This window comes from Mytilus edulis, chromosome 13 (genome assembly GCF_963676685.1).
Source record: "Mytilus edulis chromosome 13, xbMytEdul2.2, whole genome shotgun sequence".
NCBI classification, from domain to species: domain Eukaryota; kingdom Metazoa; phylum Mollusca; class Bivalvia; order Mytilida; family Mytilidae; genus Mytilus; species Mytilus edulis.
In genome coordinates, this window is record NC_092356.1 from 38,361,560 (window position 1) to 38,375,790 (window position 14,231).

At 31.1% G+C, this 14,231-nt stretch overlaps 1 protein-coding gene across 1 annotated transcript in view; it reads right to left on the reverse strand.

Annotated features, from left to right (window-relative positions):
* Positions 1-14,231, reverse strand: part of LOC139500291 (uncharacterized) — a 94,403-nt gene that overhangs the window by 36,790 nt on the left and 43,382 nt on the right. The window contains exons 42-56 of the mRNA XM_071289033.1: positions 13,752-14,010; positions 13,138-13,298; positions 12,285-12,449; positions 10,661-10,916; positions 9,900-10,060; positions 8,709-8,885; positions 8,150-8,402; positions 7,509-7,672; positions 5,725-5,871; positions 4,772-5,027; positions 3,841-4,010; positions 3,502-3,666; positions 2,129-2,381; positions 1,348-1,508; positions 811-840 (exon numbers count right to left, since the gene is read on the reverse strand). Coding sequence (XP_071145134.1) covers positions 811-840; positions 1,348-1,508; positions 2,129-2,381; positions 3,502-3,666; positions 3,841-4,010; positions 4,772-5,027; positions 5,725-5,871; positions 7,509-7,672; positions 8,150-8,402; positions 8,709-8,885; positions 9,900-10,060; positions 10,661-10,916; positions 12,285-12,449; positions 13,138-13,298; positions 13,752-14,010 — 2,778 coding nt within the window. The remainder of the gene's footprint in view (positions 1-810; positions 841-1,347; positions 1,509-2,128; positions 2,382-3,501; positions 3,667-3,840; positions 4,011-4,771; positions 5,028-5,724; positions 5,872-7,508; positions 7,673-8,149; positions 8,403-8,708; positions 8,886-9,899; positions 10,061-10,660; positions 10,917-12,284; positions 12,450-13,137; positions 13,299-13,751; positions 14,011-14,231) is intronic.

Genomic DNA, 14,231 nt, shown 5'->3' on the forward strand with positions numbered 1-14,231 from the left:
CTTATCTAATTTTACGTGCATCGTGATTTTCAAAGTCTTATTTTGTGTGCTCGGTATTTTTCAAATAAAATTCAAACACTTGGCAGGGATCGTCAAGAAATACTTTTTTAAAAGCCGTAAACCAATTATATCATAAATGTGTATACTAAATCGGGAATATCAAGTAAAACAAAGAGTTATTATATACAAGAAGGTCACAAAAGGTTCAAATAAAAGTATTTATTTTTCGTGCAACGTTCATTACAGAAATTATTTCACGTTCAACGTGAAATTATGTCTTATTTCACGTTTTTTTCATGCAAGCACCCCCCCTTTACCACCCTCTGTTCTTATTGTGAGGGTTAACAGGATACACATGATCATACATAAACTTATGCCTGTACCTCATTTTCAACTAAATTTAAAACAAAATAATTGATTCATGTGCTTTTAATATTTTCACTTTGTCTAATGGTGTGTTGAATCAGAAAATACATTGAACTCCTTTTCATAGTATAGGAAGAGAATTGGACGCATTCATATGAAATAGGTTTGCTAGGTTTCAAAGATGACTGAATAAAAAGATTTTTCAGTGCTATCTTAAAATCTTATCATGTTTCCGAACACTAGTAAAAATGCAAAAACTTTTATGTAGGAAATTTTTCCAGTTTGACAAGGCCAAGGTCTGGTTGCAATATTGCTAAATTTTCATTCTAGATTTAACAAAAGTATTAAAGTTTAAGGTATGAAAAAAAAAATTAAACGGACTGAAATTATATTTTTTCTAAATCAGCAGGTAGATTATTCCATAAAACATTGAAGAAGTCTTACCATTACTTGTTGTTTGAACCCAAGGAATATCTACAATGTAAGAAAATCTTAAATCATATTTACAATCTTCAAAAACAACTTATACATGCAGATATGGTGGTAACTATCTATATTAAATCATTCAGAATGAAAAGATAAAGCCAAAATTTGGTTTTGTAAATTCTAATGAACTCATCAGACCTTACAAAAAATTAAAATCCTGTTGTAATCCAATAGTAAGATTCAATAAAGAAGGATAATTGTTTTCATCATTTAAAGTACATGCATTAACAAAGGAAAAAAAGTTAGCTACAAACACAAACCATTCTATATTGTAAATTAGACTGAAATCATACAATCACATTATTCATGTCAGGGCCTTTTATAGCCTACTATACCATTTGGGTTTTCTTATTGTTGAAGGCCATAGGTTGCCTATAATTGCTTACATCCACATCATTTGTCGGGTCTCATTGGCAATCATACCACATCTTCTTATTATTATACAGAACATCTGTTAACACCTAATGGACGATTTAAACCATATCATTATCTTACCGTTGCTATGAAAGACTGTATCCAGCTTGCAAACAGGTTTAGGAAGCACCATGTCATTCAGAATTGTTTCCAATTCACATGAACTATTCGATTCCATGCAAAAGCTGAATGTTAAGTGCAGAACTATCACTTTTACGTGAGGAAGATCTTCTATGGTATACCTTTAATTCAAACAGTTTAAGATGAAATGTATTGAGACAAAGCCAACAGTGACCAGTTACACACATTTTTTTTTTAATATAATAACACTTGTATCTATCTTTATCAACTTTACTTAAGAATGTATACTCTTTTTTCTTTTGAAATTGTAGTATGTCAATAATTGATGCATAATCAGAATATTTCTGTTACCATTTCATGAAAATTATTTTCCTGAAACAATTTCAATGGAACTTTGTTTTAAAATTTGCATGCTATAGTTTACAGATTACGACTCTCATTGGACTCATAACCTCTTCTTCCAGTTTTAATAGTGGGAACAATGTAACATTAACAATTTGCTCAAATATGATATCTATAACCTGATCTATACATAACAGGAGTCCTCTTATTCATGGGTACCAATAGGGTAGAGGTAAACAGTGAGTTTAAATATTAACCAGTACTGCACAATTTGTACAAGCTTATATATATCCAGACTTTGGTAAAAAAAACATGAATTCAAATATCCATGACTGTAGAGTTCATTCTCATTCTTCAAAAATTGGTACACACGAAAAATAAATGAATCTACAGTCAAACCATAATCAAGTTTAGTACTGTAATAATGAAGCATACATACTTCAGTCTTGCCATCCCAAGCAAATTGAAATGTTCTGTTTCTCCATAGGTATAATCCAGTAGGCTATACTTGTGGTACATTTTCTCTATTCCAACAGTTACACTTGAATGACAAGAATCTATGTCTAGATAAAAGCTTAATGTTGTGTTAAGTAGCGGTATCTCAGCACAACATTCTATATTTGTACATGACTCCAAAAGTTTACACATTAAGTTTTCAGGCAATGTTGGTAGGGTTATGTCTTGTGAACATTCTGTAATAAAAACAAACATAGATAAATCAAATGGATTTATTAGAATTATTCATAGCAGGATTTCACAAAATTGTCATTTATGCCAATGATTGATTGATTGATTGATTGTTGGTTGCTTAACGTCCAGTGGCAAATATTTCATGCATATTCAGGACGAGAACAAGTTCACAATAAATACAATAGGTAGGTTGTTGTAATAGAGGCTATCTAGGATGATGGTCGGGGAAATTTGGACTGCCACTGGAAAATGAGGGTACATTGGATGGGGACAGCATTTTGCTTTGCAACAGGCCACCTACAGATCCCTCAAAGAGATGTTGCAAGGGTTCTTAACGTGCATAGAGTGTGGAACTCTCTTTAAACGAGGCATCAGATTTAACGTCCCCCTTCTGACCAGACGTGACTGCGAACTTGATACATCCCACACAGCCAAACGGACACCTACTTCAGCAAGCTTTTTACTGCCGGTTGGGAGAAGACCAAGTGACCATATTTCTATACCTCAGTCACCCTTGGGGTTTTATGCCAATGAAATATTTGTCTATCATAAGTCTAATGATCATAGAAAAGCTATTCTTTTTTTTCTGAAATAGAAGTTCAAAAGGCCTTCAGTTTTGTTATCAGGTGTTTCACATTACGTTTACAAGATTCATTGCAGAACGTCTTTTGAATATAAAACATGTTACATTTGGGTTCTTTCAAGATTTTTAATTACCTCCCTCTATTTTTAATATTCAACATTATGTTCATTCTAACTTTATTTATGGGACAAATGTGTGCAACTTATTGAGAAACTAAAATTTGAATGTGTACCCCTCTAAAAGACAAAGTCAAAAATTTCCAAAATTGAAAAAGAGCTTTCTTCCTTCAATCCCAACATTGCATCAAAACAATTGGCCAAAGCAAATTTGAGTTAGCGTACAAAATTTTGACAGGACATTTGTATAACGTAAAATATGGTTAGGAATGGCATATATTGAAACTGTCATATTCTCTTGAAAAAATAATCATGAAACATAAAAAAAAAAGGCTAACATTAATTTATAATAGTTTTTTTTCAAGGTTTCAGTTGAAAATAGATCATATATTATAATATGGAATGATCAATGCATAAACTTACCATTCTTCCATCCATTTTGATAGGATGTATTATTCACCTGACATGGAGTATCTAGTTGGTAAGCAGCTACATTTAGGTCAGAGAACAATTGTTTAACTGTGTAAGCAGGCAAAGGTGAGATGTTGGGGAAACCGCTCTCAATCAACCAATTTTGTAGAGAAAAATCTGGAAAAAAGAAAATAATTAGACTGTTATCATGCTTATCAATAGGGTTTGAGCTGTTAAAATTGTCAATGGATGAATACATTTAAAGCTGTATGATGAATTCATTCATTTTAACAGGAAAATTATTCACTTTACAACATCACAATGAAAATCAATTAAAAAAATTAAACTTACTGCTAATATAGAAATCTGTATTCCAATCACACTTTTGTTTTGGCAGTTTGTATTTGTTGAAAATCTGGAGTGATATTTCACAATGTAAGGAACTGTCTGTCTCCATACAAACACTCAGTGTTAAATCTATCAGATACTGTTCCTCTGATGTTAAATCCACTATTTCAAAACTGCAAGTGAAATGCAAAAATTATATAATTTGATAACTTTAATCAAAATTGATAATATTCAAATTTAATGTTTATGTTTGATGAGTGTTGACTTTTTGAAAATGTAGAAGACATTCTAAAATCTGATTCGTCTTTAGCATACTTTGGTATGTAATGTAAGTAAATGGACACCATATCGAAAGCTCAAGTTTTTAAAATTTTAAAGGTCTATCTTAAATTTTTTGGGTTACTGTATCATTCATTTTCACCTTTTTTCTTTTCATTTCATCATACATTATTATATCTTCTAGGAAGAAGTGTGCTGTTTGCTGTCTCCAAAAAAAGCATTTCAGCAAAAATGTCTAAGTTTATGTTCTGATTTTAGAAAGCCAAAATTTAAAAATTTATATAGCAGGTGTACAACTTCCTGTCCGATAAGGAATCAGTGCATGCAAGTATTGGGGAATTCTGCCAAGTTGTTTTTGAGGAGTTGCAAATCAACAAACTGATTTAAGTAGAAGTGGCTTTGTTCATGTTTTCATAAAGAAAATCATTAAGATGCAAAATAAAATAACTTTATGTTTGATAAACAAATGTGTGCAAGTTCAATTAAAAGGCTATTGAGAGTAATTTTGGAAGAATTGTAATTGGAAAACATCAAAGTAAGACAACAGGTGTGCTCCCTAAATGTACATGTATGTGATAGACAACATAAAAAGTAAATGTATCTTTAACTTTTAAGAAAACACATGGTCTTATATATTATATGTTGCTATACATACTCCATTCTAATGAATCCAAACAGCCAGACCCGGACAGGATATCCCCATTCATAGTCAAATAACCATTTACTGAACTGCAGTTGTTCGATGGCAACAGTCAGCTTGAAGAGACAGGGATCTATGTTGATGAAAGTCTTAAATGATCGACCAATCTTCTCTGGTGTTATACAACAGTCTATGGCATTACATGTGTTACTGATGTGACATCCTACTGGTTCTGTGTTGTTGGGTAACGCTACCATGGGCTGATTACATTCTGTAAATACATATTCATACACATGCAGTTACTGTAAAACAACTATTTTCATGTGTGATTTATTTTTCATGAGTAAGAGTAGAAAAATAACACGAATATAAATCTTCCTGAATATGTAAACCTTGTATGTTTCCTTATTAGTTGTTACATCAAGAAACTTTGAAATCACGAAGTTGATTAGAAAGAGGTAAACGTAAAATAAAGTATAGGCAAAAAATAAGTTAGTTTATAGTACGTTAAACCTACTACATATTTTATATCTCTATTCAGTTAGGTTATCTTGATCAAGTGGCACCAAAGAACACATTTATTTTGCAGTGCATTTCTTTAAATATGGACAATTTCTATAATTAAGCTTGACTGCTTCAGATATACTAATTTTAACTGTTGTAACAGGACAAAATCTTTACTTTACTTTAGTTAAGATATAGCAAAATCTAAATATAAAATCTATGATGGGCATCTTCTAATTGAAGTCTTTAGTTTTTTCCTTATACAAATTCAAAAGTTTTGGTTGTGATTACTTTTATATAAACCTTTAATTTTTTTCCAAGTAAAATAAATTATAAACTTAAACAAGATAAATTTGAAAAACGAGGAGGTTAAAAGGAATTTGAGAGATTGGGGAGTACACATTCTATGGTAAAAATAAAAACATGAATCCATTTTTATACTAAAATTATAGTTTCCATTTTACCGTTTATCCAACCAACTATACTGCATTGGTCTGTATTTAAAAAGTCTGTTAAACCAAGTGTTTCCATTAGGTCTATCCTATCATTCACACTAAGTGTACTGTCAGTTGATAAACCTTTTCCCGCCATAAACTCCTTGTATGAAAAATCTGCACAAGACAAATACAACGTTAGTAATATCAATAAAAGTTCATTACATTTTTCTTAAATCAATTACACAATAAAAATATTTTAAACATGCATGTATTGTCTGCTCTATGGTTGGGTTGTTGTCGCTTTGACACATTCTCCAATTCCTTTTTCAATTTCATTATACATCTTAATAAAATGGAGATATCGAATGTTTAGGCTGGCTTCCTCCTTCTAATTTTAATTTTTCTTATCCACTTTTAACATAAAGGCAACACTATCTACACCTGCTACAGTTGTGCACTTTAACATATCATATACAAATTATTCTTGTTTTGGTAAAAAATATTATCCGATGCGCTTTAAGGAGGTACATAACATTACAGGGAGATAACTCTGTGAATATCAGCTGACCTTTTCAATCACATTCTATTGTTGAGGAAATATTAAGCTCCCCAATGATCAAATCAGTGTTTGTCAAACTACTATATATTGAATGAAATTTTTCAGATAAAGTGTGTGGTTCAAGTTTTTTTAATTTAAAATTTTATGAAAATTAACATGCCAAATTAATTTTAGTCAGGACTTTCCCTTGACATTGAAGTAGTAGGCTAAATTACAATTATAGGTGGCTGTAAACTGCGTACGCGAAGCTGTACGCCCACCAAGCTGTAAGCTTGGTGCTTTACGGCAGGGGGTCTGGGCATAAATAGAGCAAAATCCTGCATTCTCGCAATCTCCTGGCACCTAATTTCATCTTTTAAATGACCATTTTTTATGTAAAGAAAAAAAAAATCTCAAAGAAATTTCATTTTTTTTATGTAATGGTTCGTGTTTTTTTTTCTTTATAATAACCTTATGCTTAAAATTAGTTTGCTTTTAAAGCAGTTTTATTTATATAATAATCTGATTTGTTAGAAATCTTGATCGATTTATTTTGCATAACTACGTGCATTTGTAAACTGTTCAATAAGTCAGATACATAAATCATTTGGAAATATTATTTATTTGTGATCGAGTCGACAATATTCTACTTTTGTTTTTGACCTTGATTCTCTGAACACCACGTGGGCTTTGAAAAATGAACTTCAGAAGATACTGTTTTCCAGATTCTGAACAACATGATCTACGACACTTTCTTTTATTTGACTGATATTATTCCATAACATAAAATTGTCATCCTATCTGATTGTCTTCACGTTCTAAAAGCCAAAACCAACGAGTTAATGACCATCGAAACATCTCTATTGTTATCGTTCAATGTCCACCGGAACGTCTCTCTTGTTATCTTTGAAAAGAAACGAAGCATTCTGACTTTAAATAGACAACCAAATCAGTGACCTGTATTTAGCCCAAGGTAAACACTGACTTTTCATCCTTGTTTATCTTGACCGCAACTTTGCGACAATATGTCTCTCGGCTGCCTGTAAACATTTGAAAAAGATATTTTTTTCTTTTTGAATTTATATTTTTGTCAGTGAAATAGCCGGCACTTGAAGCCACCGTAAACGGCAGAAATCGGCCGTCTACCGGCTACTTTGGAAAGCCCTGTTTAGTCGAGGGGTTTGGTACCACCTTAATTCATGTATATCATATTAAATATATTCTTGGGTGCACTTTAACATTTACATAAAATAATCAATCAAAAAACACTTACTTGGATCAATGAAATCACTTTTCCACTCACATACAGACTTTGGAAGAACTGTATTTTTCAAAATAGGGACTGATATTTGACATGAAGAATTTGACTCCAAGCAAACAGTAAGATCAAGTGTTACTTCAAACTTTCTATCTATAGGATGATCTTCGATCACATAGCTGAAAAGAAACTGTGTATTATATTTCAATGAAAAGAAAAACATTTATATATATCAATGTATTTACAAAGCAATAAAACTATGACTTTGTCAAAGTGACACTCAGTGAACATAGAAATTTCATTTGAAAATTAAATATAGAATGGTGTATGCTTGTAAAAGTTTATATGCTAACATAAATAACATATATGCATAATCTAATCTATATCACTTTCAGTTTGATGATCATGATCTTCTGAAAGTTCTTTAGAACTGTGGATTTATTTATATTAGTGGGTATTAATTCTCATGGATTGAGGAAAACTTGCATGATCGTGGATATCTGATTTCGTAGTTTTGCCGAAGTCTGCAGACAAGCATATAGAAAATTTGTTATTCATCGTACATTTGAATTCATGGTTCACCTGTAGCCACGAAATCCAAGAAAATTGGTACCCAACAAATAATCATGAATCTATAGTATTATATATATACTTACTCTAGACCAACAAATCCAAAGAGTTTGATATGTTCCTGTTTTCCAAAGTTGTAATCAAAGAGACTTATGTTAACAGTAAACTTCTCTATCCCTATGCTCATCCTTTTGTTACAGGGATCCAGTGTTAAGTAAGTGTTAATAGATCTGCCTATCATTTCCACAGTTGTACAACAGCTTATTCCAGTACAGGAATCATAGAGGTAACATGCTGTGGACTCGTCCAGTGCAATCAGAGTTACTTCCTTCTGACAGTCTGCAAAAAATATCACATTTAGCTTTTCTTTAAGAATCTCAAGCTCACAAAGGAAGATTGATATACACCAATGACAGGCCTTTTGTGGGAAAAAATTGTTTGATTAAATAGGGAATCATTGAAGAATGACTGGAGCAAACACCTCCCCCTTTTAGGTTAGTCAGTGCCTTTTAATAGACCATGACATTTCAGTAGGGAAGATTTCCAATAGTTTACAGATGACAAAATCAAGAATGACAGACTATTGACACCTAATGGCAGCATTTGTTCACACAAACCTTTTAAAAACTTTACACAATATGTTACCTTTACTCCATCCCATTTTCCTAGGATAATAAGGTGTATCAGTGGGATCACACTGACTCTTCAGGAGGAATGGGGCTACACCAAGTTCTTGGAGAAGTACTGATGTTGCAATAGCAGAAAGTTGTAATCCATCAAAATCAAGTTCCTTCTCTGATAAGAACTTTGTTAGTGTAAAATCTACAAACAATAAAAAAAAAATGTTTTCAAAAATTTTAAATGATTCATTTACTCATCTTCAAGTTTACTGATATGATCGGAATAATGTTTTTAAACAATAAACAATGGCAAAGAATACCAGTGCAGATATTAGCAGCATAATGCATTCTGAACATGGAACTGTTGTGTGGTCATCCAAGAAGATTCAAGACCTATAATTGAATAAAAATGTGCCCAAAAAAAAGGATACTTTCTTTCATTTTATGTACACATCAAATCTTTTTTTTTATATATATATTTGAATTGATATCACTGAAATCTAATAATCACTAAAAGTGGATTCAGTTGGACAAAGGGAATCTTCCTGTATGCATCATTAGTAATCATACTAGACCAAAGGCTCTACAACACAACATGATGTGATGACAAAGCTTGACACAAGTATGACTAAAAATATTTGGTCTTTGGTAATTATGAAAGTGCTTTACACAAATCTGATGTGAAACAGTGATTAACTATACAATATGTTTTTCTAATTTTTGAAGGCCATACAGTTGCCTACAATTACTTACATCCACTTCATTTGAACTGTGGTGGACAGTTGTCTCATTGGCAATCATACCACATCTCCTTATTTATATATTAGCAAAACACAAATGATCTAAATATATGTGAATGCCATATATTATTGCTGTTCACAATAGATAAAACCAAGTCATTTGTTAATTTTAAAACCGCACTACAAGTAATGGGAAACAGGAAGTTGTTGAGTGATTAATGTGAAAATGCATCACATAGTGTAACATGCTCATAGAAAGAAAGCTTGAGTTGTAGTGGTTGAGAAAAAAAATGTTCAAATTTTTTATGGAAAGGAGAAAAAAATTGACCGACAGAAACCTGGATAATATGATAGAAAGATTTTAACCTGTGCATACACCCTAACATTTCTTCTTTACAAACAGAGTATAATTACTAGAAAGAAGCATATAAATAATCATAAAGGATATCTTAATTTACACAAAAATACTTTCTTACTTGGGTTCTTGAATCCTAAATTCATGTGACAGATAGGTTTAGGAAGTTGAACATCTTTCATCAAAATTTGCTCAAACTGACAAATACCAGTTGATTCTAAACATGCCGAAATATTCACACTGAACATAACATTTTCACTGGCCAAATCTTTTATTATGAAGCTGAAATATAAAAGGTCAGTATTTCAGTTAAAACATAGATGGGGAAAATATGATAATGATGAGCTGCACTTTTATTGTTTTCTATCTTGATATATTCTGGAAATTTTCTATGCTAAAATGAAGTGCTCTTTAAAATACTGTAAATTCAGTAAATATAATGAAGAGTTTTTATTATTGCTAAAATGCGACAGAGTTGTAAACACAATAATTTAAACTCGCATTTTGAAATATTCTATATGAATTAAACAGTACTTTTCTCAAAATTGTAAAAATTAAAATTGCATTTAAGTATAAAATGACAAAATCGTAATCATAAAATGCATGCAAAAATTTCTGAATTCACAGAACTTAAAATCTAAATCGGCCCTAGTATCAAGTAATTAGCCTAAATATCAAGACCGGTTCAATAACAATCATGTTGGAGTAATGGTCTACATTGTAGCTGCATATAAAATTGTCCGACAAATTGATTAATAATGTTCTGTACAAATAATTTCAATTAAAAATTACAAACTAACAGAAAATCATTTGGTATACCTTTAAGTTTGTATCCCAATGTTAGTCTATATGTTTGATTGTGTCTTTCCTAAATATATCTACCTGAGATCAAATAACCCAAATAGAGAAAATTTCTTCTTGGATCCATATTCATAGTCAACCAATGAATATTCCAGGGTCACTTCTTCTAGTGACACAGTTAGTCGATAGTCACAAATATCCAGATCAATACCAGTATTTACTGTGATGTTCAGCATTGGGATATCAGTGCAGCAGTATATGGCTGTACATTTTTCAGAAATATGGCAAGAAGAATGACCAGAAATCACTTCATTCAAACCAATGGTTGATGCACAATCTGAAAAAAAAAAAATTATGAAATAAAACAGTGAGGTCTCTAATTTCCTTAATCTTTTATAAAGTATTAGAGGGAAAAAACAAACTTTTCTGGATGTTTTAGTTACTGTTAGTATTCAAATCGTAAAAAAAATATATATGTAATGAGTAAGTTTCTTTGGATATAAATATTTTCAAAATCTAAAGCATAGAATCTGTGCAAATGTTCTTTCAATTAAAAATTTCAATTCCTGCATGGCAGAAGATCAACAATAGGTTAATATTGGCCCCATAGATTTCAATTATTTCACAAAAGATTAACAAAGGGTCAAAATCTGCATTGAGATTTTAATGTTTTTTTTAAAAACTAGCCAAAATACTTTTAAAATTTACATAAAAATAGTTGTATATGAAACTAGTAACACAAAAGAAGTTCTTTCTAGATTTTCAAATTATAAATTACGAAGGAATCAATAAAAAAAAGGATAATAATTTCAAGAATCCTGCAAATGAAAAGAAAATAAGCAGCTCATTAGCTCATTATCAGTTTGCCATAGGTAAAAAGAAGAGATATGCACTGTTTCTAGGTAAGAAAAAAACCTGGATGCAAAAATGCTGCCAAAATTGTAATCCTTAAAACATCTGTTGCACACTTCATTTTAAAATCTCAGGAAGATTTTCAAAGTTGGCAAGTATGTTTCATTTCTACTTCTTTTTTTCAAAAGTGTGAAAAATTTGGAATTCATTAAAGTTAGGTAAAATCTGGAAAAGCTATTTATAATTTCCATGAGAAAGTATGATTTATAGCATTAAGGGGGTTTGCGGGTCTAAATCATTTATATAGGATTTCTCTATATTTTTCTATAAATGAACTTTATCTTATAGTTAATAGAAAAATAAAATAAAAAAGTTGGGTCACCGATCATTTGCGCTCACAATTTGCCTTCGAAAGAAGCATACATTTTTGTAAAGGTGAGTTTTTTCTGTTGAAGTAATAGGAGAAATAAATTTAATATCGAAATAAAAAAAAAAATTTATTACAGAAATCGCTCAAATTTTACAATAATTTAGTTTAAGTACAGCTTATATGGAAATTATATTAAAAAATATAGGTCACCGATGAGTTAAAAAAGATATTTCAATTTTAAAGCCAAAAAATGGCATTTTTCCATCAAAGGGAGATAATTTCGAACTTTTTCAATGATATATACATTTTAAAAGTCATTTGGGGCCAACACGAATTGTTTGTTTTGAATGATTTTTGTACCATATGATAAGTAACAACTACAAATGGTTACAAATAAAATTTGAAATGAAAAACAAATGTTTATTTTTTTCTGAAATTTTTATACCCTCGAGCCTCCTTAAAAGGAAACATCAATTTAAATACCATTTGACCATCCATTATTGTCAACAGTAAAAGGTGCTGTATATCTGTCACAAGATGGAGACTTCAAATAAGATGATACTCCTAAAGTTTCAAGTACATCTAACACTGCCATCTGATTAAGCTGAATCAGTCCTTTTTCTGACATGTATTTGGATAAAGAAAAGTCTACAATAAATAAAACAACAAAAATGTTAATACTCCTCACATTTACAAGTTATCAATTGTCAATCAACAAATTATACATTAAAGGATGACAGCAATTATCAAAAATTGAATATTGCAACTGACCACACCAACCATTTATGATCACACATAGCTACTACCAGTAATGAGGAACATGGTCAAATAAAAAGGTAATTCCATATATATATATATTACTTTAAAGCTTGTAGATAAATAGACAGACAGACAAAGCATGGAATAACATATACAAATATAGTCTATATGTGTCATATGTTACTCAAAGAAATACAGTGATATTGTTATCATTGAATTATCCAAAGAGGTTGAAAAAAGTTAAACAAAATAATGAAAAGACACCAAATCTAATTAACCCCACCACATTCTGTATGTATGTGTCTGTCCTAGGTCAGTTGCTTGTAATTCAGTGGTTATCATTTGTTGTTGTGTTACATTTTTGTTTTTCATTCATTTTTTGTATATAAATTAGACTGTTAATTTTCTCATTTGAATTGTTTTACATTTTGCCTTTTATAGCTGACAATGTGGTATGGGCTTTGCTCATTGTTGAAGGCAGTATGGCGACCTATAGTTGTTAATTTCTGTGTCATTTGGTCTCTTTTGGAGAATTGTCTCATTGGCAATCATACAACATCTTCTTTTTTATACTAACCTTGTATTTTGAATCCTTTATCCCAGTTACACACTGGTTTCGGTACTCTAATTCTGTCCAGGATGTGAAATTCTTGACAGGTTCCATTAGATTCCAAGCATACACTAGCAGTCATGGAAATGGCATACTCTTGTTCAGTAGATAAATCATTAATTAAGAACCTACAAACAAATTTAAAAAAAATAATCCAGCAAATGTCAATTCAGAGATTTATTTAGAAAAGGTGGTTAATAAGTGCTTTGAAAAATAAACTGGCTACTGGGAAAGTTTCTCTTGGTTGTAAACAGCCAAATTCAGAGATGGCACCTCACAAACAAAAGCACTTTTTGTTTTGGGACACAATGCCAAGGATATCCCAATGATTATAACCTTGAACTTAAGATTAACATTCTGATTTCTGATTTTCTCTAAAGAAGCATTCATATCTTACAACATTATAACAAAGATAAAGCCAACTATAAGTACAAAAACATCTTAAGTTTTTATTTTATGTGTCCTTTTGGTTTTTGCTTTTTTCATCTGAAGTACCTGATGAAGTTTAATCCTGAAACAGGTGTTTCCCCTTCAGGAAGTTATATCATACATTTTATTTGTAAGAAATGTAATAATCTTACTTTATCTTGAGTATGCCAAACAGATCCATTTCTTTCCATTTACCCCACTGATAATCAGTTAAAAAAATGTCCATCTCTAATCTCTCAATTCCAACTTTTATTACATAGTTGCAGGGATCAAAGTTCAAAAAGAAATGTAGAGATCTGTCAATTAAGTCCACATCAAGACAGCACTGGACATTGTTACAACTGTCATCTAAGTAGCATGTAATTACAGATGTGTCAAGGTGAGGTAATGCAGTGGTGCTTGATTTGCAGTCTACAAAACAATGTCACAGAATAATTAACTATGCTATCATTCAAGGGTAAGCTATAGGAGATTGAGAAATCGCAGGGAAATATCATCTGCCATACTCAGAACAGTCAGATCTTAGCAACTCTATGCCACTCACTAAGACCTACTGCCCTTACTGGCAACAACAAGCTACACCTATCAGTGTTCTAGGTAAAGCAGATCAAGATGACTGAAATTTATTAAAG